Source organism: Neoarius graeffei, chromosome 16, assembly GCF_027579695.1.
Source record: "Neoarius graeffei isolate fNeoGra1 chromosome 16, fNeoGra1.pri, whole genome shotgun sequence".
In the NCBI taxonomy this organism is placed as follows: domain Eukaryota; kingdom Metazoa; phylum Chordata; class Actinopteri; order Siluriformes; family Ariidae; genus Neoarius; species Neoarius graeffei.
The window spans coordinates 47,576,409-47,604,056 of NC_083584.1; the positions used below are offsets into that span (position 1 = coordinate 47,576,409).

Consider the following 27,648-nt stretch of genomic DNA (forward strand, 5'->3'; position numbering starts at 1 on the left):
ATGCAACGGGGGCTGTTTTTAACTTATCCACTCTGGAAGGCGTTTTCAATTTTTTCCGTTTTTCGGCCTCGGAAACGCCGTCCCCGTGTAGACGAAAGGCACTTCCGATAAAATATTTAGTCGTTTTTGCCCGACAGCGTCCTCGTGTAAACGGGCCCTGAATGGAGATATCCACATGAACGATCAGTTGTTTAAATATTTTCAGTCTTGGTAAGAAGCTCTCCGCACTAGTCGAAGTGTATGTCTCCATCGACCTTCTTACTCTCCAGACCTGTTTGAATATAACACCTGGCAAAATTTTAACAAACATGTTAAGCAGAACATTTTCACAATTAAGAAAGTAGAAAAGCTGTGCAAAGAATAAACAAAAAGGGGTGTTTATGCAGTGTATTCGAGAACATGTATATAATTGAATTACATAAGTATTACTTACATGTTAAAGTATTTATATTTTATATTCGTTTACTGTGTCTTACTCAGTATTGAGCAATTCCAGCGTTATGGACGTGACACTTGAACTCAAAATGGCAACAAATGACCCAGTGCATGTTTTATTGTCTCCCAGTATTTAAACAGGTGTTGCATATTTTAAGGCTGTACCATACTGGAGAAGTGATAGAACAAGAACAATTCCCATAGTACATCTAGGGCATGCCAGAAAATGCCAATAAAAGATGCGTTATGGATGTGACAGAAAAAGTATCACTTTTCTTGGGTGACTGTACATTTTTATCAAACTCTGTGAAATTGTAAACCTAATGTCGAAATGGAGATATCCGTTTGATAGAGGGGTCCAAGGTGAATATTAAAAAAAATCTTTGTTTAAAATATTTTGTATTTCATGCAGAGTTTCGGAAGGAAAAGTCAGCGTTATGGATGTGACGAAATTCCGTTACGGATGTGACGTATTATAGAATGACCGCATGTCCTTGATGTATGTCTTTAACAGGTGAAAGTGACTTCTACACTCTGCTAGAAATCTGGTTCCCTGATAAAAAGCCCCTTCCTACTGCTTTCCTGGTGGACACCTCAGAGGAAGCTCTTCTCTTGCCCGATTGGCTGAAACTGAGGATGATCCGCTCAGAGGTATCCCGATTGGTCGATGCAGGTAAGCAGTTACTTCAGATGTAGCAAATGAAGTCCCCTGTTTAACCTTTTGTGAGCAGCGTGGTGTCTTTCTCGCTCCTTACAGCACTGCAGGATTTGGAGCCGCAGCAGCTGCTGCTGTTCGTGCAGTCCTTCGGAATTCCCGTATCGAGCATGAGCAAACTGCTGCAGTACTTGGACCAAGCCGTCTCCCACGATCCACAGACATTGGAGCAGAACATCATGGACAAGAGTGAGGACAAACCGGCATGCATCTCACTTTCAATCAGCTATGTTTGAATTACTGTCTTCATATATTAGTCGATTAGCTGTTTCCTGTATAGTGCCTACACTGATCAGCTATCACCTTAAAACCACTGACAGGTGAAGTGAAGTACATTGATTATCTGATTACACCGGCACCTATCAAGGTGTGGGATATATCAAGCAGCAAGAGAACAGTCAGTTCTTGAAGTTGATGTGTTGGAAGGAGGAAAAATGGGCATCTGAGTGACTTTGACAAGGGCCAAATTGCGATGGTGAGATGACTGGGTCTGAGCATCTCCAAAATGGCACATCTTGTGGGGTATTCCCGGTATGCAGTGGTTAGTACCTCCCAAAAGTGGTCCAAGGAAGGACAACCGGTGAACCGGTGACAGGGTCATGGGTGTCGAAGGCTCAATGATTCGCATGGGGCATGAAGGCTAGCCCATATGGTCCAATCCCACAAAAGAGCTACTGGAGCACAAACTGCTGAAAACGTTAATGCTGGATAAAACAGAAAGGTATCAGTTTTAACTTTTTCAGCAATTTGCACTACTGTACCTCTTGGACCATATGGGCTAGCCTTCGTGCCCCATGTAAATCAATAAGCCTTCGACACCCATGATCCTGTCGCCAGTTCACCGGTTGTCCTTCTTTGGACCACTTTTGGGAGGTACTAACCACTGCATACTGGGAACACCCCACAAGATGTGCCATTTTGGAGATGCTCAGACCCAGTCATCTAGCCATCACAATTTGGCCCTTGTCAAAGTCACTCAGATCCTTACACTTGCCCATTTTTTCTGCTTCCAACACATCAGCTTCAAGGACTGACTGTTCTCTTGCTGCCTAATACTAATATATCCCACCCCTTGACAGGTGCCACTGTAATGAGATAATCAGTGTAATTCACTTCACCTCTCAGTGCTCATAACGTTATGGCTGATCTGTGTGTGCAAAAAGGAAGGAAAAATAGAAAAATAAACTGAATCAAATAAAATAAAAATTATGATGCAGTGAGCTCCATAAGGGCGGCACGGTGGTGTAGTGGTTAGCGCTGTCGCCTCACAGCAAGAAGGTCCGGGTTTGAGCCCCGTGGCCGGCGAGGGCCTTTCTGTGTGGAGTTTGCATGTTCTCCCCGTGTCCGCGTGGGTTTCCTCCGGGTGCTCCGGTTTCCCCCACAGTCCAAAGACATGCAGGTTAGGTTAACTGGTGACTCTAAATTGAGCGTAGGTGTGAATGTGAGTGTGAATGGTTGTCTGTGTCTATGTGTCAGCCCTGTGATGACCTGGCGACTTGTCCAGGGTGTACCCCGCCTTTCACCCGTAGTCAGCTGGGATAGGCTCCAGCTTGCCTGCGACCCTGTAGAACAGGATAAAGCGGCTAGAGACAATGAGATGAGATGAGCTCCATAAATATTTGAATGGTGATAAAATTATTGGCATTTAAGCTGTCTACCACAGTATATTGGAGCTGAAAATTCCACTTCTTTGTTAAAAAAAAAAAAAAGTCTTAGGATGCGTTCAGAGTTTGCTTCTGGTCTTTGTCAGTCTGCACTGTGAAACACCGTCCAGTGAGTTTTAAATCATTTGGCTGAATGTGAACAGATAATACACTTCAGAATGCATCCTATTGCTTTTGTCAGCACACACATCATCAATAAACAGAAGGAAAACTGTTCCATTGGCAACTGTACACACCCACTCCATGGCTGTACACGCTGATCCGTTCTCCAGATCACAAGCAGTTCCTCTGACATTGTTCCAGGAATGTACAAGCTTTTTTTTTTTTTTAAATGCAGACTCTTATCTGATCTTGTTTTTGAAGCTTACCAGTGGTTTCCAGTCTTGTGGTTAACCCTGTCTGTTTACTCTGGTGAAGGCTTCTCTTGATTGTTGACTTTGACACAGAGACCCCACCAAACACCTGGAGAGTGTGTGATCAGCAGGGCTGTACAATGAGACATGTATGATACAAAAAAAAAAAAATCAGTCTGTGCAATGAATGAAATTACAGCACTTGTGCGATACAGTTGTGTGTGTGTGTGTGAGACAGAGGCGCTTCTTTGTGTGAGGTGAATCGATGCCACATCACTATTCGACTTGCGAGTTGGAGTCTGTCATGCGATTAAAGATCATGTCGATGGAGATTCACACATCCAACAACAAATCCCACAGTTCTGAGCGAACAATCCCCGTCGAGTCGAGCTGGTGTCACTAATTTAATTACATTTTTCAGTCATGTGTTGGTCATGTCACTGTTTTCTGAATCAAATAACCTTTCGGTAGCGAAGCTCTTTTATTGATCAAGTAGTGCGGTTGCATAAGCTACGTTTTCCCGAGCGGATCTTTCTGCCGCTGTGGAAATAAAACTAAAGGTCGAAGTTTTTTTAAAATGTCTTTGGACTTGTGTGCGTTGACTGCACATGTCGAAGGCCAAGGTGAGGCGTAGCCACAGATGCACTTCCATATGACGTCGACATCATACAGTGCGAAGTAAGCATAACAAACCATGCAAACACATGAACATTTTTTTTTTTACCTCTGTATCTGTTTGACTGACCGTTATATTGATTACTGAGAGCTCTGACTTGGCATGAAGTTGTTTCAATTAAGAAAGAAATAATAAAAAGCGTCTGATGTAGCAAACTAGGGCTGCACGATATCAGAAAATATGCGATATTCGATAACATGACTGAATATCTCGATATCGATATGTATCACGATAATTAAATATATAATGTTTTTCTTGCCTCTACTCGCCGTTCTGCCCTGTATCTAGCATTTAAAAAAAACACCCAATGCATCGCTTCCATTCCAACATTATTTTTTATTGGAAAAACATGGCTACACCTGTAATGATGTCCATCAATCATCTTTAAATCTCTTAATTTTTGTGAGCGCAGCAGAAAATGTCTTAAGTTGAAGTCAACAAAAAACTGAAAACTACATTACATTAACATAAAGCATTCAAAATGGCAATTTCAGCGGCTCCCGGGAGATGAAGGTGAGCGACACAGATTCACCATAAACTCAAACACAATCTGTTAATAACACATGCGGGTGAGAGAGCAGTGGTGTGTGTGTGTGTGTGTGTGTGTGTGAGAGATAGAGAGTGAGAGCGGTAGTGTGTGTGTGAGAGAGAGAGCACGGTTTTATGTTTTTATGCTTCTGTACAGCAGTGTTTGTCCCAGTGAGCCGCCCCACCACTGTTTTACAGGTACATGTCTTGCAAAGTACCTGAGTTTGCAGTACATCACCCCTCCTGAATCCAAAGTACTTCCAAATAGCAGACGTGCATTTTTTTTTTTTTGGAAACCAGTTCCTCCTCACACAAGTTTGTCTCCCCACACTTGCTCCCGCCTTCCGCCATCACCACGAGGCTTTTACTTGTTTTGCAATAGGGGGCGGAGTTATCCCGCGGCGCTTGTTGACCTTCAAATGCGATTGGACGGCACAGAAAAATGTGCCTTTTATCGAAATTTAAGTAATTTTTGCGGTATGTGTATCGCAAACTATGATATCGCGATATCGATACTTTTTCGATATATTGTGCAGCCCTATAGCAAACTACTTTTGCCATGTCGGTGTAGCTTAGCTACACCGAGGGTGCAGTGAAGCTTCAGTGAATATAGAGTAACTCCTCGCTCCACTTTCCAAATTGCTAGCTAACTAGATGACGAGAAAATGAAGTGGTATTTAAAAGCACTAAACCAAAACCCCAGATGAGCCCACGAGGACGAAACTCAAGAAGAACCACTGCCAAATGAAAGGGAAAATTCACAGCTATGCCTGAAAACATGTTTTGGTTTGGCTCTTGTGTGCCCTGTATACAACGTGCATCTCCTGTACCAGTCACAGACCAGTTTAAGTGAGGAACTGTACTACTTCCGCTTGTTTTTATCCCCTTCAGATATAATATGTACAACTGTACACATGAAGTTCCATAGCATTTTTCCTTGTATCCGAAGGGGTTAAACAGACTTTTTTTTTTTACTTGTACTCCTACTACAATTTTTTTTTTTTGCCATCTGCTACAAAACTATCAACCTCTACACTACCAGTGCTAGGTGCAAAAAAGTCAACATACAGCCCTGTGACCTGGCCAACTGTTGTGAAATGGTTTCTCTTCACAAAGGAAAGAATCCTCGTCATCCACCTCAGTTGTTTTCCGTGCTCTTCCAGGCCTTTTGGTGTTCCGGAGCTTGCCAATGCATTTGTTTTTTATTTTTTTAGTACAAAGTGCTGTAATTTTGATACCGTTCATCTGATTTGGATGTAAAAACCTTCAAATTAATGCTGAAAGTGTGCACTGTTCTTCAGCTCCTTTACACTGTGGTACACAGGTACAATAGCAATATGTTTGACTGTGTTTGGTAGAAATAGCAATAAACAGTGCACTAAGACAAAAAAATAAATAGTGCAAATATACAAGATAGAGATGAAATCAAATTTAAGAGTGTTTATATTCATACATGAGGGTGCTTGAAAATGTTCTATATAAAGCTGTGTACTCGGTGTGTTCATGCAGAAGGCCTCTACAGTGTTGCTTGAAAGTTTGTGAACCCTTTAGAATTTTCTATATTTCTACATAAATATGACCTAAAACAACATCAGATTTTCACACAAGTCCTAAAAGTAGATAAAGAGAACGCAGTTAAACAAATGAGACAAAAATATTATACTTGGTCATTTATTTGTTGAGGAAAATGATCCAATATTACATATCTGTGAGTGGCAAAAGTATGTGAACCTTTGCTTTCAGTATCTGGTGTGACCCCCTTGTGCAGCAATAACTGCAACTAAACGTTTGCGGTAACTGTTGATCAGTCCTGCACACCGGCCTGGAGGAATTTTAACCCATTCCTCCGTACAGAACAGCTTCAACTCTGGGATGTTGGTGGGTTTCCTCACATGAACTGCTCGCTTCAGGTCCTTCCACAACATTTCCATTGGATTAAGGTCAGGACTTTGACTTGGCCATTCCAAAACATTAACTTTATTCTTCTTTAACCATTCTTTGAATTCTTAGAATGACTTGTGTACTTGGGATCGTTGTCTTGCTGCATGACCCACCTTCTCTTGAGATTCAGTTCATGGACAGATGTCCTGACATTTTCCTTTAGAATTCGCTGGTATAATTCAGAATTCATTGTTCCATCAATGATGGCAAGCCATCCTGGCCCAGATGCAGCAAAACAGGCCCAAACCATGATACTGCCACCACCATGTTTCACAGATGGGATAAGGTTCTTATGCTGGAATGCGGTGTTTTTCCTTTCTCCAAACATAACGCTTCTCATTTCAACCAAAAAGTTCTATTTTGGTCTCATCTGTCCACAAAACATTTTTCCAATAGCCTTCTGGCTTGTCCACATGATCTTTAGCAAACTCCAGATGAGCAGCAATGTTCTTTTTGGAGAGCAGTGGCTTTCTCCTTGCAACCCTGCCATCCACACCATTGTTGTTCAGTGTTCTCCTGATGGTGGACTCATGAACATTAACATTAGCCAATGTGAGAGAGGCCTTCAGTTGCTTAGAAGTTACCCTGTGGTCCTTTGTGACCTTGCCGACTATTACACGCCTTGCTCTTGGAGTGATCTTTGTTGGTCGACCTCTCCTGGGGAGGGTAACAATGGTCTTGAATTTCTTCCATTTGTACACAATCTGTCTGACTGTGGATTGGTGGAGTCCAAACTCTTTAGAGATGGTTTTGTAACCTTTTCCAGCCTGATGAGCATCAACAATGCTTTTTCTGAGGTCCTCAGAAACCTCTTTTGTTTGTGCCATGATACACTTCCACAAACATGTGTTGTGAAGATCAGACTTTGATAGATCCCTGTTCTTTAAATAAAACAGGGTGCCCACTCTCACCTGATTGTCATCCCACTGATTGAAAACACCTGACTCTAATTTCACCATCAAATTAACTGCTAATCCTAGAGGGTCACATACTTTTGCCACTCACAGATATGTAATATTGGATCATTTTCCTCAACAAATAAATGACCAAGTATAATATTTTTGTCTCATTTGTTTAACTGGGTTCTCTTTATCTACTTTTAGGACTTGTGTGAAAATCTGATGTTGTTTTAGGTCATATTTATGCAGAAATATAGAAAATTCTAAAGGTTTCACAAACTTTCAAGCACCACTGTAGGTCTAACTGAATGTTTTCCTACCGTGACAGATTACATGGCTCAGTTGGTGGAGGTGCAGCATGAGAGAGGAGCAACAGGCGGACACACGTTTCACAGTTTACTCAGTGCATCACTTCCGCCACGCAGAGGTCAGCTTTTGAGTCAAAGATGTTTACTCAGTTCTTCACCACTATGTGTTTGGTTGTGAGTCATTTATCTCTGTGGCTGCATGGACCTGTGATGTACTGACATGGCTGTGCTGGTTCTCATGTTTCAGACAGTGCAGAGGCGAGCAGGGTGAAAGTGACAGTGGAAACTCCACACAGCTCGGTGAAGATGAGAGCCATGAGTCAGGTGCCTGTCATCGGCCCTGAAGATGATCTCACTACTATCCTCTTGCAGGTGCGCTCGATGCCCAAGTCTTTATTTAATGAATGTATAGCATGTACAATGGCATGCAAAAGTTTGGGCACCCTTGCTGAAAATGTTTGTTACTGTGAATAGTTAAGTGAGCAGAAGATGAACTGATCACCAAAAGGCATAAGGGTAAAGACGACACATTTCTTTAATATTTTCTGCAATATTACATTTTTATTTCCATCATTTACAGGCATAAAATACCAAAAAATGAAAAGGACCTGAAGCAAAAGTTTGGGCACCTGACATGGTCAGTACCTGGTAACACCCTGTAGTGAGACCCTGATGTGGGTGGAGCACAGAAGCACGGCAGGTGGTTGTTTGCATTTGAAGTATTTTCTTTATTGCTGCTTTTCAGCATAGGACTCAAAAACTCTCACTCTCTCTCACACACATACACACACACACACACAGGCTAGTATCGAGCCCTCGGCACCAACTTCCCCTTCTCACTCTCCTCTTATAGGGTGCGGTCACTGGAGGAGACACACAAACACACATTAATTGACAACAGGTGTAGTGACATGACCACTCACCTTCCCTGACTCCGCCCTCCATTCTCAGACTGCCGCTCGGCCACGCCCCCGCTGCCACATACCCCCACCGCCCGGCTCAGGCCGGGGAGCCGTCCGGCCTTAAGCTGACTCCCCCCACTCCCCTTGACATGAGAGAAAGTCCGCCACCACCATCTGTGCCCCCGGCCTGTGGACCACCTGGAATTTAAATGGCTGGAGGGCAAGATACCAATGGGTGATCCGCACATTGGCATCCTTCATGCGGTGGAGCCACTGGAGGGGTGCGTAGTCCGAACAGAGGGTGAAAGGGTGTCCCAGTAGGTAGTACTGGAGGGCAAGGACCGCCCACTTGATGGCTAAGCACTCTTTCTCTATCGTGCTGTACCTGCCTTCTCGCATCGACAGCTTCCGGCTAAGGTACAGCACAGGACGTTCCTCCCCCTCCACCTTCTGGGACAGAATGGCCCCAGCCCTCTGTCCAGTGTGTCTGTCTGTAAAATAAAGGGGAGAGAAAAGTCAGGGGAGTGTAACAGTGGCCCCCCACACAGTGCAGACTTTACCTTAGAGAAAGCCTGTTGGCATTGCTTCATCCACTGGACCGGATCTAGAGCTCCCTTTTTAGTGAGATCAGTCAGCGGGCTGGTGACGTCTGAATAATTAGGTATGAACCTACGATAGTAGCCAGCCAGCCCCAGGAACTGTCTCGCCCCCTTTTTGGTCTTGGGCCTCGGGCAGGCCGCAATTGCTGCTGTCTTATTAATTTGGGGACGCACCTGCCCATGGCCTAAGTGGAAACCCAGATACCGTACTTACATCCGCCCAATTGCACACTACTTTGGGTTAGCCATGAGACCCACCCGCCTCAGCGACTTTAGGATGGCCCTAAGGTGTTGGAGGTGCCGTGGCCAATCATTGCTGTATACGATAATTATTGTCGAGGTACGCGGCTGTGTAGGTGGTGTGGGGGCGGAGGACCCTGTCCATAAGCCGCTGGAACATAGCTGGCGCCCCAAACAACCCAAAAGGCAGTGTGACGAACTGGTGTAAGCCAAACTGTGTGGAAAAGGCCGTTTTCTCTCGGGACAGAGGAGTCAAGGGGATCTGCCAATATCCCTTCGTTAAATCCAGTGTCGAATAAAAATGAGCAGTGGCTAATCGATCGAGCAGCTCGTCAATGCGAGGCATTGGGTACGCATCGAATTTAGACACTGCATTGACTTTCCTATAGTCCACACAGAACCGGACCGACCCATCGATCTTGGGGACCAGGACCACTGGGCTGCTCCAGTCACTGTGGGACTCCTCAATTATGCCCATTTCGAGCATGGCCTTGAGTTCATCCCGGACCACCTTTTTTTTTGTGTTCGGGCAGGTGGTAAGGGTGGCTGCGCACTACCACCCCTGGGGGTGTCTCAGTGTGGTGTTCTATGAGGTGGGTGCGGCCGGGCAGGGGCGAAAACACATCAGAAAACTCTTTCTGCAACTGGGCTACCTCCGTGAGTTGGGCCGGGGAGAGGTGGTCTCCACAGGGGACCGGAGTGGTGGCCGATGCCAGTTTTCTTTTTCGAACCTCCAGCCCCAGCTCCGCCTTCTCTGGGATTACTGATACCAATGCCACGGGGACCTCCTCATTCCAAGTTTTTAATAGATTGAGGTGGTAAATTTGCAATGCCCCACCCCTGTCTATTCGCCTCACCTCATAGTCGACGTCCCCGACTCGCCGTATGACCTCGAAGGGCCCTTGCCACTTGGTGACCAATTTGGAGCTCAACGTGGGCAGTAACACGAGTACTTTGTCTCCTGGTGTGAACTCCCTAAGGCGCGTGCCCCTGTTGTACAGTCGGACTTGACGTTCTTGCGCCTGCCGCAAATTCTCCTAGGTTAAGTGCGTGAGTGTGTGGAGTTTGGCGTGCAGGTCGAGAACGTATTGAATTTCGTTCTTACTAGGTGAAGGTCCCTCCTCCCAATTTTCACGTAGCATGTCCAAAATGCCACGTGGCTTATGCCCATATAATAATTCAAACGGTGAAAAACCTGTGAAGGCTTGCGGGACTTCTCGTACTGCAAATAACAGGGGCTCGAGCCACTTATCCCAATTACGTGCATCTTCGCTTACGAACTTGTGAATTATATTTTTGAGAGTCCTATTAAAACATTCCACTAAGCTGTCAGTTTGTGGGTGATAGACGCTGGTGCGGATAGGTTTAATCCCCAGTAGCCCATACAGCTCGCGCAGTGTACATGACGTGAATGTGTAGTGCCTTGGTCTGTCAGGATTTCTTTCGGAATCCCGACCTGGGAGATAAAGCAGAAGAGCGCCTCTGCTATACTGCGTGCTGAGATATTACAAAGAGGCACTGCTTCCGGATATTGCATTGCATAGTCCACCAGAACTAAAATAAAGCGATATCCCTGTGCTGACCGATCTAATGGCCTGACAAGATCCATCCCAATTCTTTCAAAAGGGGTCTCGATTAAAGGGAGAGGGTGCAAAGGCGCTTTTGGAGTGGCCGCGGGATTTACTAATTGGCATTCGCGGCACGCCGCACACCACCGACGGACATCCCCGTGAATCCCTGGTCAATAGAACCAGGCCATTATTCGGGCTAGTGTTTTATCCTGCCCTAAGTGTCCGGCCATGGGATTAAAGTGAGCCACCTGGAATATGAGTTCCCGGCGGCTCTTTGGAATTAATAACTGTGTTGTCTTTTTGCCAGTTTGAGTGTCCTGCATCACTCGGTATAACCTATCCTTAATAATAACAAAGTGGGGGAAGGCCGGCGTCGCATTTGGCTGGAGAATTTGACCATCGATTACTCTCACTTGGTCAAATGCATGCCGCAGAGTCTCGTCTCGTGACTGCTCTAATGGGAAATCCCCAAGGGAATCCCCGAGAGAGGGAGGAGGGGCAGGGCGCTCCTCACTCCGCGTATCACCCTGACGCGTCACTGACGTAGATGGCTCCGTGACAGCTTCTCCCACCGATGCTATTCCGGGGCTTTCCCCAGATGGATTACTGCAGGACCCACTGCTCACTATGTGCATCATTAACTCCTTAAAACCCGGCCAATCAGTCCCCAAAATCAGCGAGTGGGTGAGACGAGGGCTAACCGCCACCTTTACACTATGCTTTTCCCCTCAAAATAGAATGTGGATGGACACCAAAGGGTAGTTGTGAACATCCCTGTGCACACACAACACCTTCACCACTCATGCTCTCTCCAATGCTTCACCTTGCACCAGGCTTTGGTGCATTGAGGTCTGGTTACAGCCGGAATCCACCAAAGCCTGATACGTATCCCCTTGGACACTTACCGGTATACGATACGCTCCGGCCCGATCGAGGGCAGTTTCTGGAGCATTGGGGACCCAGACCACTGCGCCCACCTCCATCGCAGAGCACTAATGTTGGAGATGTCCCGGCTCCCCGCAGCACCAGCGCACTGGCCCAGGCTGTCCCTCTGCACCAGTGTTATGGACATCACTCACCTGGGGGGAGGGGACACAGACAAGGAAGGGGAAAATGGGAGGACACCACAGGTGCGCCGGGCCAGCTGGGGGGGAGCCAGCCCCCGCCTCCGCGGTGGGGGAATGGGGCGAGGACAGGAAGCAGAGGGAGAGGAAGAGAGAGGAGAAGAGGAGACACGCCTTCCTGCTGTCGGAACTGCCGCCATGTGGTCCTCTGCCAGCTCGATCGCCTGGTCCAGCGACACCAGGCAGTGACACTGGACCCACTCCGCCGTTCATTCCGGAAGTCGCACGATGAATTGCTCCAGTGTCACCAGGTCGATCACTCCCTCAGCGTCGCGGTCGTCTGCCCTCAGCCACCGCCGGCAGGCGTCCAGGGTTTCGGCACCACTGTAGCGAGACCCTGATGTGGGTGGAGCATAGAAGCACGGCAGGCGGTTGTTTGCGTTTGAAGTATTTTCTTTATTGCTGCTTTTCAGCATAGGACTCAAACCCTCTCTCTCTCACACACACACACACACACACACACACACAGGCTAGTATCGAGCCCTTGGCAGCGACCTCCCCTTCTCACTCTCCTCTTGTAGGGCACGGTCACTGGAGGAGACACACAAAAACACGTTAATTGACAACAGGTGTAGTGACATGACCACTCACCTTCCCTGACTCCGCCCTCCATTCACAGACTGCCGCTTGGCCACGCCCCCACTGCCACACACTCCCTTTGGCAAGTATCACAGTTTGTAAACACTTTTTGTAGCCAGCTAATAATCTTTCAGTTCTTACCTGGGGGATTTTCACACATTGGTCCTTGCAAAAGGCTTCCAGTTCTACAAGTTTCTTGGGCTGTCTTGCATGCACTGCTCTTTTGAGATCTAGCCACAGATTTTCAATGATGTTTAGGTCAGGGGACTGTGAGGGCCACAGCAAAACCTTCAGCTTGTGCCTCTTGAGGTATTCCATTGTAGATTTTGAGGTGTGTTTTGGATCATCGTCTTATTGTAGGACCCATCCTCTTTTTAACTTCAACTTTTTTACAGATGGTGTGATGTTTGTTTGCTTCCAGAATTTGCTGGTATTTATTCAAATCCATGCTTCCCTCGACCAATGAAATGTGCCCTGTACCACTGGCTGCAACACAACCCCCCAAAGCATGATCGATCCACACCCATGCTTCAGAGTCGGAGAGGTGTTCTTTTCCTGGAATTTGGCACCCTTTTTTCTCCAAACATACCTTTGCACATTGTGGCCAAAAAGTTCTATTTTTATTTCATCAGTCCACAGGACTTGTTTCCAAAATGCATCAGGCTTATTTAGATCTTCATTTGCAAACTTCAGACACTGAATTTTGTGGCTAGGATGCAGGAAAGGTTTTCTTCTGATGACTCTCCCATGAAGGTCATATTTGTTCAGGTGTTGCTGCATAGTAGAACAGTGCACTACCACTCCAGGGTCTGCTAAATCTTTCTGAAGGTCTTTTGCAGTCAAACAGGGTTTTTATTTGCCTTTCTAGCAATCCAACGGGCAGTTCTTTCAGAAAGTTTTCTTCATCTTCCAGACCTCACCTTGATCTCCACTGTTTCTGTTAACTGCCATTTCTTAATAACATTACAATCTGAGGAAACAGCTACCTGAAAACACTTTGCTACATTCTTGTAGCCTTCTCCTGCTTTGTGAGCATCAATTATTTTATTATTCAGAATGCGAGGGAGTTGCTTAGAGGAGCCCATGGCTATTGATTTTAGGGACAAGTTTGGGGAGTCAGAGAATTTATACAGCTTTGAAATCTGCATCATCTGACCTTTCCTAACGAAGAATTTGAACAAGCCACAGCTCAATAAGCTAATTAAGGTCTGGAACCTTGGTAAAAGTTACCTGAGAACTCAAATGTATTGGGGTGCCCAAACTTTCACATGGTGTTCCTTTTCTTTTTTCACTCTCCAGTTGTACAAAACAAAAATAATACACAAATCTTGCAGAAAACGCTGAAAAGAAATGTCTCGTCTTTACCTTTATGCCTTTTGGTGATCAGTTCATCTTTTGCTCACTTAACTATTCACAGTAACAGACATTTTCAGCAAGGGTGCCCAAACTTTTGCATGCCACTGTAAATGTTACTGGCATTGCTTATATTAACAATGAAGTGATGTAATGGTTTAGTCCTTATAGTTTTCATGAGTAGCAGTTATTATATCACAATTCTCAAAAGCATTTCTACAATTTATATTATCTATCTATCTATCTATCGACAGGCAGACAGACGCGCGCACACACGCATGAATGTTTTACTGGGAAATACACCACTCGGATTTTTTATACGAGCTACATCTGGGACATAGAGAACCAAAACCATGACCTAGATCTCTGTATGTCACTTGTGAGGAAATCGATGAATTGTTTTGATAAATTTGGGTACTTTTTGTTTGTGACTGTGTCAATACAATAAAAAAGAACATATGTTGGCTTGAAGCTATGAAGTTTATCATCTCATGTTGAAAAACTCGCATATTTCATACAAAATACATCGCGGATCTGAGCGACATATTTTAAATAATATTGGCTGGTGTTGTCGTCTTCGACTCGTTGAGTATCATGCTATCTGAATGGAATATGTCTGATATACCATGAAAAAAAGCCAGCCAATATTCTTCTTATTATTATTATTACTATACATACACAGGCGGCACGGTGGTGTAGTGGTTAGCGCTGTCGCCTCACAGCAAGAAGGTCCGGGTTCGAGCCCCGGGGCCGACGAGGGCCTTTCTGTGCGGAGTTTGCATGTTCTCCCCGTGTCCGCATGGGTTTCCTCCGGGTGCTCCGGTTTCCCCCACAGTCCAAAGACATGCAGGTTAGGTTAACTCATCTCATTATCTCTAACCGCTTTATCCTGTTCTACAGGGTCGCAGGCAAGCTGGAGCCTATCCCAGCTGACTATGGGCGAAAGGCGGGGTACACCCTGGACAAGTCGCCAGGGGTTAGGTTAACTGGCGACTCTAAATTGACCGTAGGTGTGAATGTGAGTGTGAATGGTTGTCTGTGTCTATGTGTCAGCCCTGTGATGACCTGGCGACTTGTCCAGGGTGTACCCCACCTTTCGCCCGTAGTCAGCTGGGATAGGCTCCAGCTTGCCTGCGACCCTGTAGAACAGGATAAAGCGGCTAGAGATGATGAGATTAGATACATACACATTCCTTTCAGGTGTTCAGCGCATCTTTTTCAAAATTCTCTTCAAATCTTCCGTATTTAACGAAGCGAACCCGGGGCCATGTTTGTTTACAAATTGTCACCGTGGCTCGCTAGCACAGAAGTTTTATGTCTCCGACATGTGACGTCATGTTGTCTTGACAACCATGCAATATCGTAACTCATATTCAACGCTCATTCTCCACTGCGTACAGTGATGTAATGCACCTAGGATAAGGCGATATGCAAACAATATTACATGCTATCAAACCAAATGAATGAAACCCGCGAGAAGGGAATAGAACACGTTTTTATTCCATCAAAAAAGTGTCCTGTATGTATAATGATTCCCGACATTTCACTCCAATGACATCACTCCCAGTGTTTTCCTGCTGACTAAAGAATAAAGAACATTACACAGTGGTGCCAAGATATGAAATTTATCTTCTTGTGTTGAAAACTCTATATTTTTATATATTTTTCACTTTTATATATCGTTCACTGCAATATGTTTACCACTTGAAGATAAATTTCATATCTTCATACAACTGTTATATTTTTATATATTATATATATAGACACAAAATATGGTTGCATGAAGATACGAAGTTAATCTTCCAAGTGGTAAACATATTGCAGTGGACGAGTGATATATTTTTCAACACGAGAAGATAAATTTCACATCTTGATTTCATTATTAAAATTTTGAAGACATTAATCAAGTTTTTTTTAAATTCACAAAGCAATCTGGAAGCAAATATATAGTATTTGCTCACAGATTGCTTTGTGAATTTAAAACAAATGGATTGTTTTCAACATTTTAATAATTTTATTTTTTGTATTAAAAAAAATCTTGTCTATAAAAACAAACATTTATTGCTGAAAAGGCAGAAAGAAAAATATTTGATACTTTGAAATGCAAACTTTAACACCAAATAAGCTGCTTTCAGTCAATCTATAATTCAGCTTATTTTAAACAATATCCATTGAATCTCAGGTAATCAAACTGTGACATAATTTATCACAATATCCATATTATATCATCATATCGTCCAACCCTACTGGAAAGTTGACTTGAATTTGTTCATCCATGACTTGGACTTGAGCTTTTTTGATGCAGACCTTGACTTGTTTCTTATTCTTAGTGAATTTTGTATTAAATGTTGAATGGTACTGAATTGTTACCAGGCTTGACTGTGAAGGTGAGATAACTGTGACCAAACTTGGATTTGGAAGCTGTTTACTGTACTCGAACAATGTATCAGACTGGGTTTTTTTTTAATTATTATTATTTTATTTTTTTGTTTGTTTTTGTATCTAGCTATTTCCTGTGAAGATAGACCCACGCTGGCCCACACCCCCATCCCGTCCTCTGGCTTTGGCCCTGCAGCAAGTTCTCGCTCAGGAAGTGTTGCGGGCACGACAGGGACGGGGCCAGCAGGGTGGCACAGCTGCACGTGTCTTGCAGGCCCTAGCAGCCTTGCTTGGGTCGGCCCACGCTGGACCACTGGTCGTAACGATGCACCATAACCATGCCTTCTCGTGCCCTTTACTGCGCCAGCTTCACCTCTACCAGGTAGGAAAATCTTTCAGTATTTATTAATTTATTGACTAGCTTTCCAGTTAAGGGAATTTCGAGTAGTGTTTTACCAAGGAGTACGTTCTGGTAGTGGTACAACAATATCATTCTAAGATGAACAATAGCAGGCATTTCATAGCAAGTCCTGGAAATCATCCCGGAAAATGATGTCCTACAACCAAAAGGCATCTCTTTGTGCTGATCGTATGATTACAGAACACCTACCCTTTCTCAGCACTGATCATTGCTTGGACTGACACGTCCATCTCTCTGTCAGCAGACTGCATCCCAGGATGTGGCTTTCAGTTCGCTCTTCTTTAAGGTGGTCATGCAGATGTTGACCTGGTTGGAGAGCTCTGCATTGGAGGCAGGCTTGCTGAGCAACCTGCTGAAGTCTCTGGTTGCACGATATTCTCACAAGCACCGCATCACCGATGGTGAGCAGACCTCAACAAGATGGTTCACGTTCAGTGGATGAGTAGTTAGCAGTACTATAACTCGCATGAGCATTGTGTTATGTATCTTGTTATATGGTTAATATACCAAGTAAGTATTATACAGTGTTGCTTGATAGTTTGTGAACCCTTCAGAATTTTCTATATTTCTGCATAAATATGATCTAAAACATCAGATTTTCACACAAGTCCTAAAAGTAGATAAAGAGAACCCAGTTAAACAAATGAGACAAAAATATTATACTTGGTCATTTATTTATTGAAGAAAATGATCCAATATTACATATCTGTGAGTGGCAAAAGTATGTGAACCTCTAGGATTAGCAGTTAATTTGAAGGTGAAATTAGAGTCAGGTGTTTTCAATCAATGGGATGACAATCAGTTGTGAGTGGGCGGCCTGTTTTATTTAAAGAACAGGGATCTATCAAAGTCTGATCTTCACAACACATGTTTGTGGAAGTGTATCATGGCACGAATAAAGAAGATTTCTGAGGACCTCAGAAAAAGCGTTGTTGATGCTCATCAGGCCGGAAAAGGTTACAAAACCATCTCTAAAGAGTTTGGACTCCACCAATCCACAGTCAGACAGATTGTGTACAAATGGAAGAAATTCAAGACCATTGTTACCCTCCCCAGGAGTGGTCGACCAACAAAGATCACTCAAAGAGCAAGGTGTGTAATAGTCGGCGAGGTCACAAAGGACCCCAGGGTAACTTCAAAGCAACTGAAGGCCTCTCTCACATTGGTTAATGTTCATGAGTCCACCATCAGGAGAACACTGAACAACAATGGTGTGGATGGCAGAGTTGCAAGGAGAAAGCCACCGCTCTCCAAAAAGAACATTGCTGCTCATCTGCAGTTTGCTAAAGATCATGTGGACAAGCCAGAAGGCTATTGGAAAAATATTTTGTGGACGGATGAGACCAAAGTAGAACTTTTTGGTTTAAATGAGAAGCGTTATGTTTGGAGAAAGGAAAACGCTGCATTCTAGCATAAGAACCTTATCCCATCTGTGAAACATGGTGGTGGTAGTATCATGGTTTGGGTCTGTTTTGCTGCTTCTGGGCCAGGATGGCTTGCCATCATTGATGGAGCAATGAATTCTGAATTATACCAGCAAATTCTAAAGGAAAATGTCAGGACATCTGTCCATGAACTGAATCTCAAGAGAAGGTGGGTCATGCAGCAAGACAATGACCCTAAGCACACAAGTCGTTCTACCAAAGAATGGTTAAAGAAGAATAAAGTTAATGTTTTGGAATGGCCAAGTCAAAGGCCTGACCTTAATCCAATCGAAATGTTGTGGAAGGACCTGAAGCGAGCAGTTCATGTGAGGAAACCCACCAACATCCCAGAGTTGAAGCTGTTCTGTACGGAGGAATGGGCTAAAATTCCTCCAAGCCGGTGTGCAGGACTGATCAACAGTTACCGGAAATGTTTAGTTGCAGTTATTGCTGCACAAGGGGGTCACACCAGATACTGAAAGCAAAGGTTCGCATACTTTTGCCACTCACAGATATGTAATATTGGATCATTTTCCTCAATAAATAAATGACCAAGTATAATATTTTTCTCTCATTTGTTTAACTGGGTTCTCTTTATCTACTTTTAGGACTTGTGTGAAAATCTGATGTTGTTTTAGGTCATATTTATGCAGAAATATAGAAAATTCTATAGGGTTCACAAACTTTCAAGCACCACTGTATATTATAAGTATAGTACTATATATGTGAATAATATAATATATAGTAAGTAATATACCAAGTAAGTAAGTTTTGTTTATTAATACTTTTATTAATTGCATTGCCTGTTTTTTTTTTTTTTTTTGTGAAGTGACCTTGGGTGTCTTGAAAGGCGCTTTTAAATAAAATTAGTTATTATTATTATTAAGTTTAACAGTTTGAGGCAGGATTGGGTTTAGTTTTGCTGATGAGCAGCACTTTGATTCACATGTAGCCACATTAGTAATGCTTGCGTGAACGATCTTGGTGTCAGTACGTACAGGTTTCCTGCACCTGGCGGACACACTCGCATACAGGAGAGACTCCGAGGTGGCTGTGAGGGGCATCATCGCCTTGCTAAGAGCTGGAGAGAAATGCAATGCCGAGCCTGAACTCATCAGGAAAGGTACTTCATCCGAAAGGCCTAGTTTCATCCGCCCACACGCTGTTCAACAAATCCATTCATTCAGAATCATAACGTGACAAAACAAATGCTGTTTCTCAGCTCTGTCATGGCTACTTGGTCTGATTTGTACATTTCACTTAAGATGGCCATGAACCTGCTTGAATTCGAACCCCTGCTTCAGCATCTTCATAGCTGTTGTAAATTCTTGTGCTGTTGTTGGAGCCCGATCGCAGCGTTACTCACTTTCTCCAAAAACCTCTGTGTTCTGAGCTGTGGCTTTGTGTTTATTTCTCTTTATGACTTTGGCCTCGACATCTAAATTCAAACCAGCACAAAGATTAAAACAGCCACACACAGGGGGAAGAAAAATCCCACAAGGCCTCTTCAGACTTGTTTATGTCCAGGGAGAGCTTTGCTGGCCATCAGTGGTATTGTATGAAAGCTATAAAGGTTTTTGGTAAGACTGTGAGGGGGGGGGGGAGGGTTGGAGGTTTACTGGAGAAAGCAATTACAGAGGATCTCGGGTTTAGCTGTGTGGGATTGGCCTTGGGCTTTGCTGGGTTGTTTTTCTGAGCAGCCTGGGAGCATTTCGCAATCGTCAGAATAGAAACCGCATTGTATTATATATGCTATTTTGCGTGCGTGTGTGTGTGTGTGTGTGTGTGTTCTAGTTCTACAGGGATTAATGGAGGTGAAGTCACCATACCTGGAAGAACTGCTGTCCCTACTCATGACTGTTGGCATGGAGACAGGCGCCCCTGGTAACACAGCTGGCCCTGTTGCCATGGTGATCTTGTTGCTGCTCCAGGAGACCGAGGAGAGAGGAGTGAAGCTGGAGGCAGAATCTAAAACGTAAGCAACGTCGATGCCTAAGACAAGCTCACTCGATCCCATACTGTTTTATGGTATTAATATAATCTAAAATCTGAAAATGTTGTTGTATCAGTTAACGTTCATGTCTTTTTGTTTTATTTTTCTTTTTGTAAGCCCTCATACCTCAGGAATTTTGCCATGGCTGTTTGTTTATTCTTAAAGGAACAGTCCACCGTATTTCCATAATGAAAGATGCTCTTATCTGAATTGAGACGAGCTGCTCCGTACCTCTCCGAGCTTTGCGCGACCTCCCAGTCAGTCAGACGCGCTGTCACTCCTGTTAGCAATGTAGCTAGGCTCAGCATGGCCAATGGTATTTTTTGGGGCTGTAGTTAGATGCGACCAAACTCTTCCACGTTTTTCCTGTTTACATAGGTTTATATGACCAGTGATATCTGAGCTCCGTATCAATGCGCTGCCGAAGCGCGCAGAAGGTGTTAGTACACCTGTCATTATAGTGCGGACTTTCCATAGCATAGAAAATCGCTACGTTTCAATTTGTGTAACTGAACTTGTTTCATGTCACTGGTCATATAAACCTATGTAAACAGGAAAAACGCGGAAGAGTTTGGTCGCATCTAACTACAGCCCCAAAAAATACCATTGGCCATGCTGAGCCTAGCTACATTGCTAACAGGAGTGACAGCGCGTCTGACTGCGTCTGACTGACTGGGAAGTCGCGCAAAGCTCGGAGAGGTACGGAGCAGCTCGTCTCAATTCAGATAAGAGCATATTTCATTATGGAAGTACGGTGGACTGTTCCTTTAAGCGAACATTTTATTCTAGTACTCTGTGTAGAGTAGCATAGAACTGCATACCTTAGCTCTTTATTTTAGTGCTGTTCTTTTTCTACTCCAGTGGTTAGATAGAGCTTTTATAAGAGCCAGTGTGGTGGTCAGTGTTAATAAAGAATTTTAATAACGTGTGTGTGTGTGTTTCAGCATTTCTGAGAGGAAGAGAACCAGCTCTAGCTCAGGGCTATTGGTTGATTGGTTGGAGTTGCTTGACCCGGAGGTGACCTCTGTGTGCTCGGACCTCCAGCAGAAATTACTCTTCTCAGTGAACAAGGTACCCATATCTGCCCATCTGTATATATCCAGTCTGTGTGGGCAAATCCCTCTGCATTTCCTCATTTAAATATTTTAGTCAGTGTGTGTGTGTGTGTGTGTGTGTGTGTGTGTGTTTAAACAGGGTAAAGGCTCTGGAGTGTGTGCAGTCCCTTCCTACAGGCCCTATCTGCTGGCTCTGCTCACTCACCAGTCCAACTGGAGCACTTTACACCAGTGCATCACCACGCTGCTCAACAAGCCTAAAGAACACAGGTGAGCACACACTCTTTCCCAGCTGCACACACATGCTTCATACAAGCCACGAGTCGAGTCATCTGATGGGTTAATTTCCTCCAGTGTGGACCCTTCTTCAGCTCTGGACTTCCTGTGGGCCTGCAGTCACATCCCGCGCATCTGGCAAGGCAGAGATCAGAAAACTCCACAGGTAGGACGCAGGCCACAAAAATTAAAATAATATTCTGATCAGCGACATGTGAATCAGCAGCTGGTTTTATACAATACAGACGTTTTCAACCAGCAATGGAAGTGGAAGTTCATGAAAGCCATGCCAGGAGGAACATAATCTACGATATTAGTAATATTTATGTATTGAAAAGAGCAGTTGTGGAGCCCTCTGCTGACTGTGCAGCAAATTGCACGTTCAATAAAAATTATTTGAATGTGTGATTCTAATGGATTTAATTGTGCTTCCTCTTCTTGCATCATATCACCTCCCTCTGATGATGCAAGGGAAGGGTTACACCACTGCAGTCACACACAAAGCTGCTTGAGACCAGGACACGGGTTTCCCCCAGTTTCCGTGTCTCTCTGGGGCAGATAGATGCAGCTAAATTTAGCACTTAAATTTTTTTTTTTCTTCATAGTTCATATTTGCTCTGTTTATTTTGGAATCTGTGTATTTCGTTCTCCATTCTGTCCGACAAGTTTGGCACAGACTGAATAGTGTTAGCACACATCTCATCTAATCTAATCTGATCATCACCAGTAAAATATCTGTTTACATTTTAGTTTATGAGAGGTTTTTGTTTCTGGATGCATCTGGGTTCATGAAAACATGAACTGTTTATCTTCCATATCAGCTCTTGCTTTCGTTTTATTTTTAATTGCGCCCATTGAACTGGCGAGGGGGCGGCACGGTGGTGTAGTGGTTAGCGCTGTCGCCTCACAGCAAGAAGGTCCTGGGTTCGAGCCCCGGGGCCGGCGAGGGCCTTTCTGTGTGGAGTTCGCATGTTCTCCCCGTGTCCGCGTGGGTTTCCTCCGGGTGCTCCGGTTTCCCCCACAGTCCAAAGACATGCAGGTTAGGTTAACTGGTGACTCTAAATTGAGCGTAGGTGTGAATGTCAGTGTGAATGGTTGTCTGTGTCTATGTGTCAGCCCTGTGATGACCTGGCGACTTGTCCAGGGTGTACCCCGCCTTTCGCCCGTAGTCAGCTGGGATAGGCTCCAGCTTGCCTGCGACCCTGTAGAACAGGATAAAGCGGCTAGAGATAATGAGACGAGATGAGATGAACTGGCAAGCTTTGCAGCTCTGGATCTAACATGGTCCTCGTGGGATAAAAACAAATGAATTTCAATTTAAAGGAAGGGGATGCAATTTTTTTAGAGCATTTTTGTTGTATGTATTGAATTTTCTTTACATCCCGATAGCAATGAATAAATCACATGTTCTGACAAAAAAAGGAAATAAAATCTGGAATCTGTGGCTGTCGTAGGGCTGTAAAAAGCCCATCCATTTGATCTGAGTGAAATAATTGGATGGTCTACCTGCCTGTCGACCTGCACACACACTGTCCGTGCACTCATTGCACATGACCGGAAACTTCCACAAGGCTAGACAGACATATTGCTAAAGCTAGTCGACAGCGCTAAGTATGAACAATAGCCATGTTCGTTGTTTACTTCCATTATGATTGTTAGGTGTTTTCTTACATGTGAGCGAGGCATGAGGTGGTTGGATATGACAACGATGCACTAGGCTCCTCCCCTCCACGCCCTGTCTCGTGGACTTGTCCACCAACAGTAGTCAGGCAGTGCGCGTTCATGTGTTTTGAAGGGAGGGGGTGGGATTTTTCTCCTGGATGCTTTCAAACCCTAGCGTACACTTGCAGATTTCTCTAAAATCACCGACTCTGCCTTTAAACGAACAATAATCACACTGCTCCTCTTCCAGAAACGCACTGAGAAGTCTGTCTTGAAGCTGACCAGCGATGAGTTGATCAGTCTGGTGGATCTGATCCTGTGGGAGTCCGAGCTGAGCTGGCGAGATACAGGCAAAGCTGATGAAACGCTGGACCAGGCCTCCTGTTCTCTCATCCAGTCCCGCCTGCCCCTGCTGCACAGCTGCTGCTACAGCGACCCCCAGAATGTCCACACCGTCTGCGAGTACCTCGTCAACTGCATCAAGAAGTGGGGGGACAGGTATGATTTCTACATTCCCGTCTGCTAACATAACCAGCAGAACATGACCAGCGACGACTTTCCTTCACTGTTTAGTGCTGCAGGAATTGGAGACTTCACTCCTGCAGTGGTGTTCCAAACGTAGCGTCAACTCTGGAAATATTGGCGCCCTTCCCCCCCCAAAAAAAAAAAAATCCAAACGATCGTATAAAAGAAACTGCTCATTATTTTAAATAATGTCAACGTTATAGACACCACTAAAATACTTGAAATAGATTTAAATGGGCGGCACGGTGGTGTAGTGGTTAGCGCTGTCGCCTCACAGCAAGAAGGTCCGGGTTCGAGCCCCGTGGCCGGCGAGGGCCTTTCTGTGCGGAGTTTGCATGTTCTCCCCGTGTCCGCGTGGGTTTCCTCCGGGTGCTCCGGTTTCCCCCACAGTCCAAAGACATGCAGGTTAGGTTAACTGGTGACTCTAAATTGAGCGTAGGTGTGAATGTGAGTGTGAATGGTTGTCTGTGTCTATGTGTCAGCCCTGTGATGACCTGGCGACTTGTCCAGGGTGTACCCCACCTTTCGCCCGTAGTCAGCTGGGATAGGCTCCAGCTTGCCTGCGACCCTGTAGAACAGGATAAAGCGGCTAGAGATAATGAGATGAGATGAGATTCAAACAGAAATGTCCCCAGAAGCATACGGAGTTCATTATTCCCCAAGTTTTGCGTTCAGTACTTTTAAAGCGATTCATGTTTCTTCATGCGTGGAGCTGATGTTCTGTGCCATGAATACCCTGTCTGTCATGAACTGTAGTTTAGAAGCAGCGCACACAGCGTAATTAGTTCTTGTAGCGAAGTAAGAATAGGAATCGCTCGTGCTTTGATATCAAGGCATTTGCTCACCACAGACTGATGAAGGCAGAGAGGATTAATTCTCCTGACTACTTTTTCCTTATGCTGCGACTGTCAGAGATTACAGGGCAGTTCCTTTTGCCAAAGGCCAGCACCTCTTATCATCCTGCCTTTAGTTATTAAAACTCCATAACGAGGGTGAGGGTTTGGTCAAGGTCAGGCGAGAGAAGTTAACAACGAGAATCATGTTTTTTTTTTTTTTTTAATCACATTGATCTGACATAAAAGTCGCAATTAGAATTAAATAAATCCATGTTGGATTTCATCAAGTGAAGCTGCTAAAACTGCTAACCCGATGCATTTTCATGAGTCATGAATTTATTACAAATTGGGAATCATGCGATCGTGTTGGTCACGGAGGTCGCGGTAAGAATGAGGGAGGATATAAAACCATGTTTGCCATCTTTAGCTTTGTGTAGGATTACCAGTTTTCTTGGTTTGGCATTCTCTCTGTGTTTTGCTGCCTGAGAGCTCGATTATTGCCCTGGTAGGCCTCAATTACTCTCCAAAGAATGGAAGAGAACAGCGGTCAGACCTGTGACCAGTTATTATCCTATGCTTTTTTCTGTCAAGTCATAACACACAGGAATTGTTGGGTGGACAATGTCTAGTCAGTATTTATTGCTTCTTCTTTTAAGTGCATGCAAGAGTACAGTAGGCATGAAACAATTCACGATACAATTTGGTTCATGATATTGGGTTCACAATTTGATTTTCCCATGATACTTTTTTAAAAAATTAAATGAAAATTTCATTCCCAAAAAATTGCGATGTTTATTTTCCTGCTCTGGGGGCGGCATGGTGGTGTAGTGGTTAGCGCTGTCGCCTCACAGCAAGAAGGTCCTGGGTTCGAGCCCCGGGGCCGGCGAGGGCCTTTCTGTGCGGAGTTTGCATGTTCTCCCCGTGTCCGCGTGGGTTTCCTCCGGGTGCTCCGGTTTCCCCCACAGTCCAAAGACATGCAGGTTAGGTTAACTGGTGACTCTAAATTGACCGTAGGTGTGAATGTGAGTGTGAATGGTTGTCTGTGTCTATGTGTCAGCCCTGTGATGACCTGGCGACTTGTCCAGGGTGTACCCCGCCTTTCGCCCGTAGTCAGCTGGGATAGGCTCCAGCTTGCCTGTGACCCTGTAGAAGGATAAAGCGGCTAGAGATAATGAGATGAGCTTACCAAAACTACTGACAAGATACTGCAAGACTACTGACAGGGCAAATTTGGGGTAAACAAGTCTGAGTTAGTGAGAAATATGAAAAAGAATAGCCGTATCTGGCAATATTGTGACGTACAGAGAGCAGTGCAGTTGTGGTCTGCAACTTTTCTATATTTGGACTTTGGAAATGCAGTAAACTGGGATTATAAGTTGTGAATCGACACAAAATGATCCATAATACACAAGATGGGTCAAGATACTTTACAAACTTATGTACAAATAAAAAAGATAGATGGATGAATGGATATATGTAGCCTAACGTTATTGTGTTCATTAAAAATCATTTAAACAGATATGTATTTTACTATTACCTCACCTGTGATGGAGTAAGCGGGGCGAGGAATTGTAATCAGTGCGGTTTGTTTGTGTGTCTGTCTGTTAACAATTTAGCGTCCAGACTAGACCCCGAAGCCGTTTGTTTTCAGGATAATGGCTGGCTGATGAAATTATTGGCTGGCTAGCTGACTCAGCCAAAACCTTAATGGCTGCTGCAGCCACCAAAATGTTTATGGCTACAAATGGCTGATACTGGACGTCACTGTGTGGCATATATCCGGGCGAACGGATCAAACAAATGGGGGGAATAAATAGCAAATTACCACAGGTCCCCTGGTCTCTCACTTCATTGTAAATATAAATCTAGCAAGATTGTAGTTCAGTGCTAATAATAAGCTAATCTGGATTGTTCGAGGAAGGCATCTAGCTATCTACTCTCACTAGCAATGACCAGTGAAGGACTGGCAGCTATCTTACTATGATGAAAGTAGAGTGGTGGAGTACTTGTTTTTTTATCAATCTCGAAGTATGTGAAACAAACAAAAAATACCTTTACACTTTCCCTCAGCAGCGGCAAAGAATGCAGCCATCTCGTCGATATCGGAGTCGATTGATGCTCTGGGTGGGTTCCCGGGTTCCCCAGTGTATCGTGGTAACGGTATGAGGGGCGGGAAGCCAGACAGGTAGTCACAACGGCAAGCTTGTGGTGGCTCTCTGTGCTGTGATATCAGTTCTAAATCTCTACAGTGTATGCCTATACGTCTCTATTGTGTTACTACTAGTGTGTACAGTTGATCATGTTTGTGTCACTTTTCTTGTAGCTCATGATGTGGATAAACCCATTATTTGATGTACACAATTCTTAGTGGCTCAGCCAAATTTTATTAGATAGCGGCTCAAATTGGCTTACAAAATTATTGGCTGGCGGCGGCTCAAATTCTAAATGGCGCCTGGCGGCGGCTTCAGGGTCTAGTCCAGACGGTTGCACTGATTGACTTCAGGTTTTCAGAGCAGGTGGGCAATGGTCCGTAGATTACCTGATTAAATTTCGGGGGTAATCGGGTCAAGGTGAAGGTCAAGGTCACCAGAAAGGTCAACCTTTCGGTCAAAATAACGTATTTTCCATTATAACTCAAAAACGGTTGCCGATAGACAGATGTTTACTATTATGAGCGTATAGGAACTCCTATATGGCCTTTCATTTGGCACCATGGATATGAAAGGTCAAGGTCACGGATTTTCAGAGGGCTGTAACTTGAAAACGGTTGATGGTAGACAGATATTTACCACTATCAACTTATAGGAAGTGCCATATGGGCTTTCATTTGGCACCTTGACCTTGAATGACTTTGGAATGTCAAACTCAAGGTCATGGATTTTCATAGGACTATAACCTGACAGCTGATGATTGAGAAATATTATCATTATCAACATATAGGTATAAAATAAGTGCTGCCGGACGAGGTTTGTTTTGCCTGGCAACACTTGTATTCAGATTTTTTGTGAGTAATCTAACATTACATGTAAATTATTATTTTTAGATCCAGTCCGCTGATTCTGGCTTGCCTTCATGGCACAGAAGATAATATTTTTGGATGTAATTTTAGGTTTGTAATAAAGGAATCATGGGATTAATGAACGTTATGATGATTTTAGATTTTAATCTAACACATCAATACCGTGGGCGG

General features: G+C 44.3%; 1 protein-coding gene across 3 annotated transcripts in view; it reads left to right on the forward strand.

Annotated features, from left to right (window-relative positions):
- The window catches only part of ints1 (integrator complex subunit 1), a 105,387-nt gene that overhangs the window by 58,222 nt on the left and 19,517 nt on the right, over positions 1 to 27,648 (forward strand). For 2 of the 3 annotated variants that reach the window (XM_060943091.1, XM_060943090.1), the window contains 12 exons: positions 950 to 1,108; positions 1,193 to 1,339; positions 7,540 to 7,638; positions 7,767 to 7,891; positions 16,394 to 16,648; positions 16,929 to 17,088; positions 19,103 to 19,234; positions 19,906 to 20,086; positions 21,049 to 21,175; positions 21,299 to 21,429; positions 21,514 to 21,601; positions 23,348 to 23,595. In XM_060943091.1, the coding sequence (XP_060799074.1) occupies positions 950 to 1,108; positions 1,193 to 1,339; positions 7,540 to 7,638; positions 7,767 to 7,891; positions 16,394 to 16,648; positions 16,929 to 17,088; positions 19,103 to 19,234; positions 19,906 to 20,086; positions 21,049 to 21,175; positions 21,299 to 21,429; positions 21,514 to 21,601; positions 23,348 to 23,595 (1,852 nt within the window). The remainder of the gene's footprint in view (positions 1 to 949; positions 1,109 to 1,192; positions 1,340 to 7,539; positions 7,639 to 7,766; positions 7,892 to 16,393; positions 16,649 to 16,928; positions 17,089 to 19,102; positions 19,235 to 19,905; positions 20,087 to 21,048; positions 21,176 to 21,298; positions 21,430 to 21,513; positions 21,602 to 23,347; positions 23,596 to 27,648) is intronic. The other variant, XM_060943092.1, reaches the window with a different exon arrangement.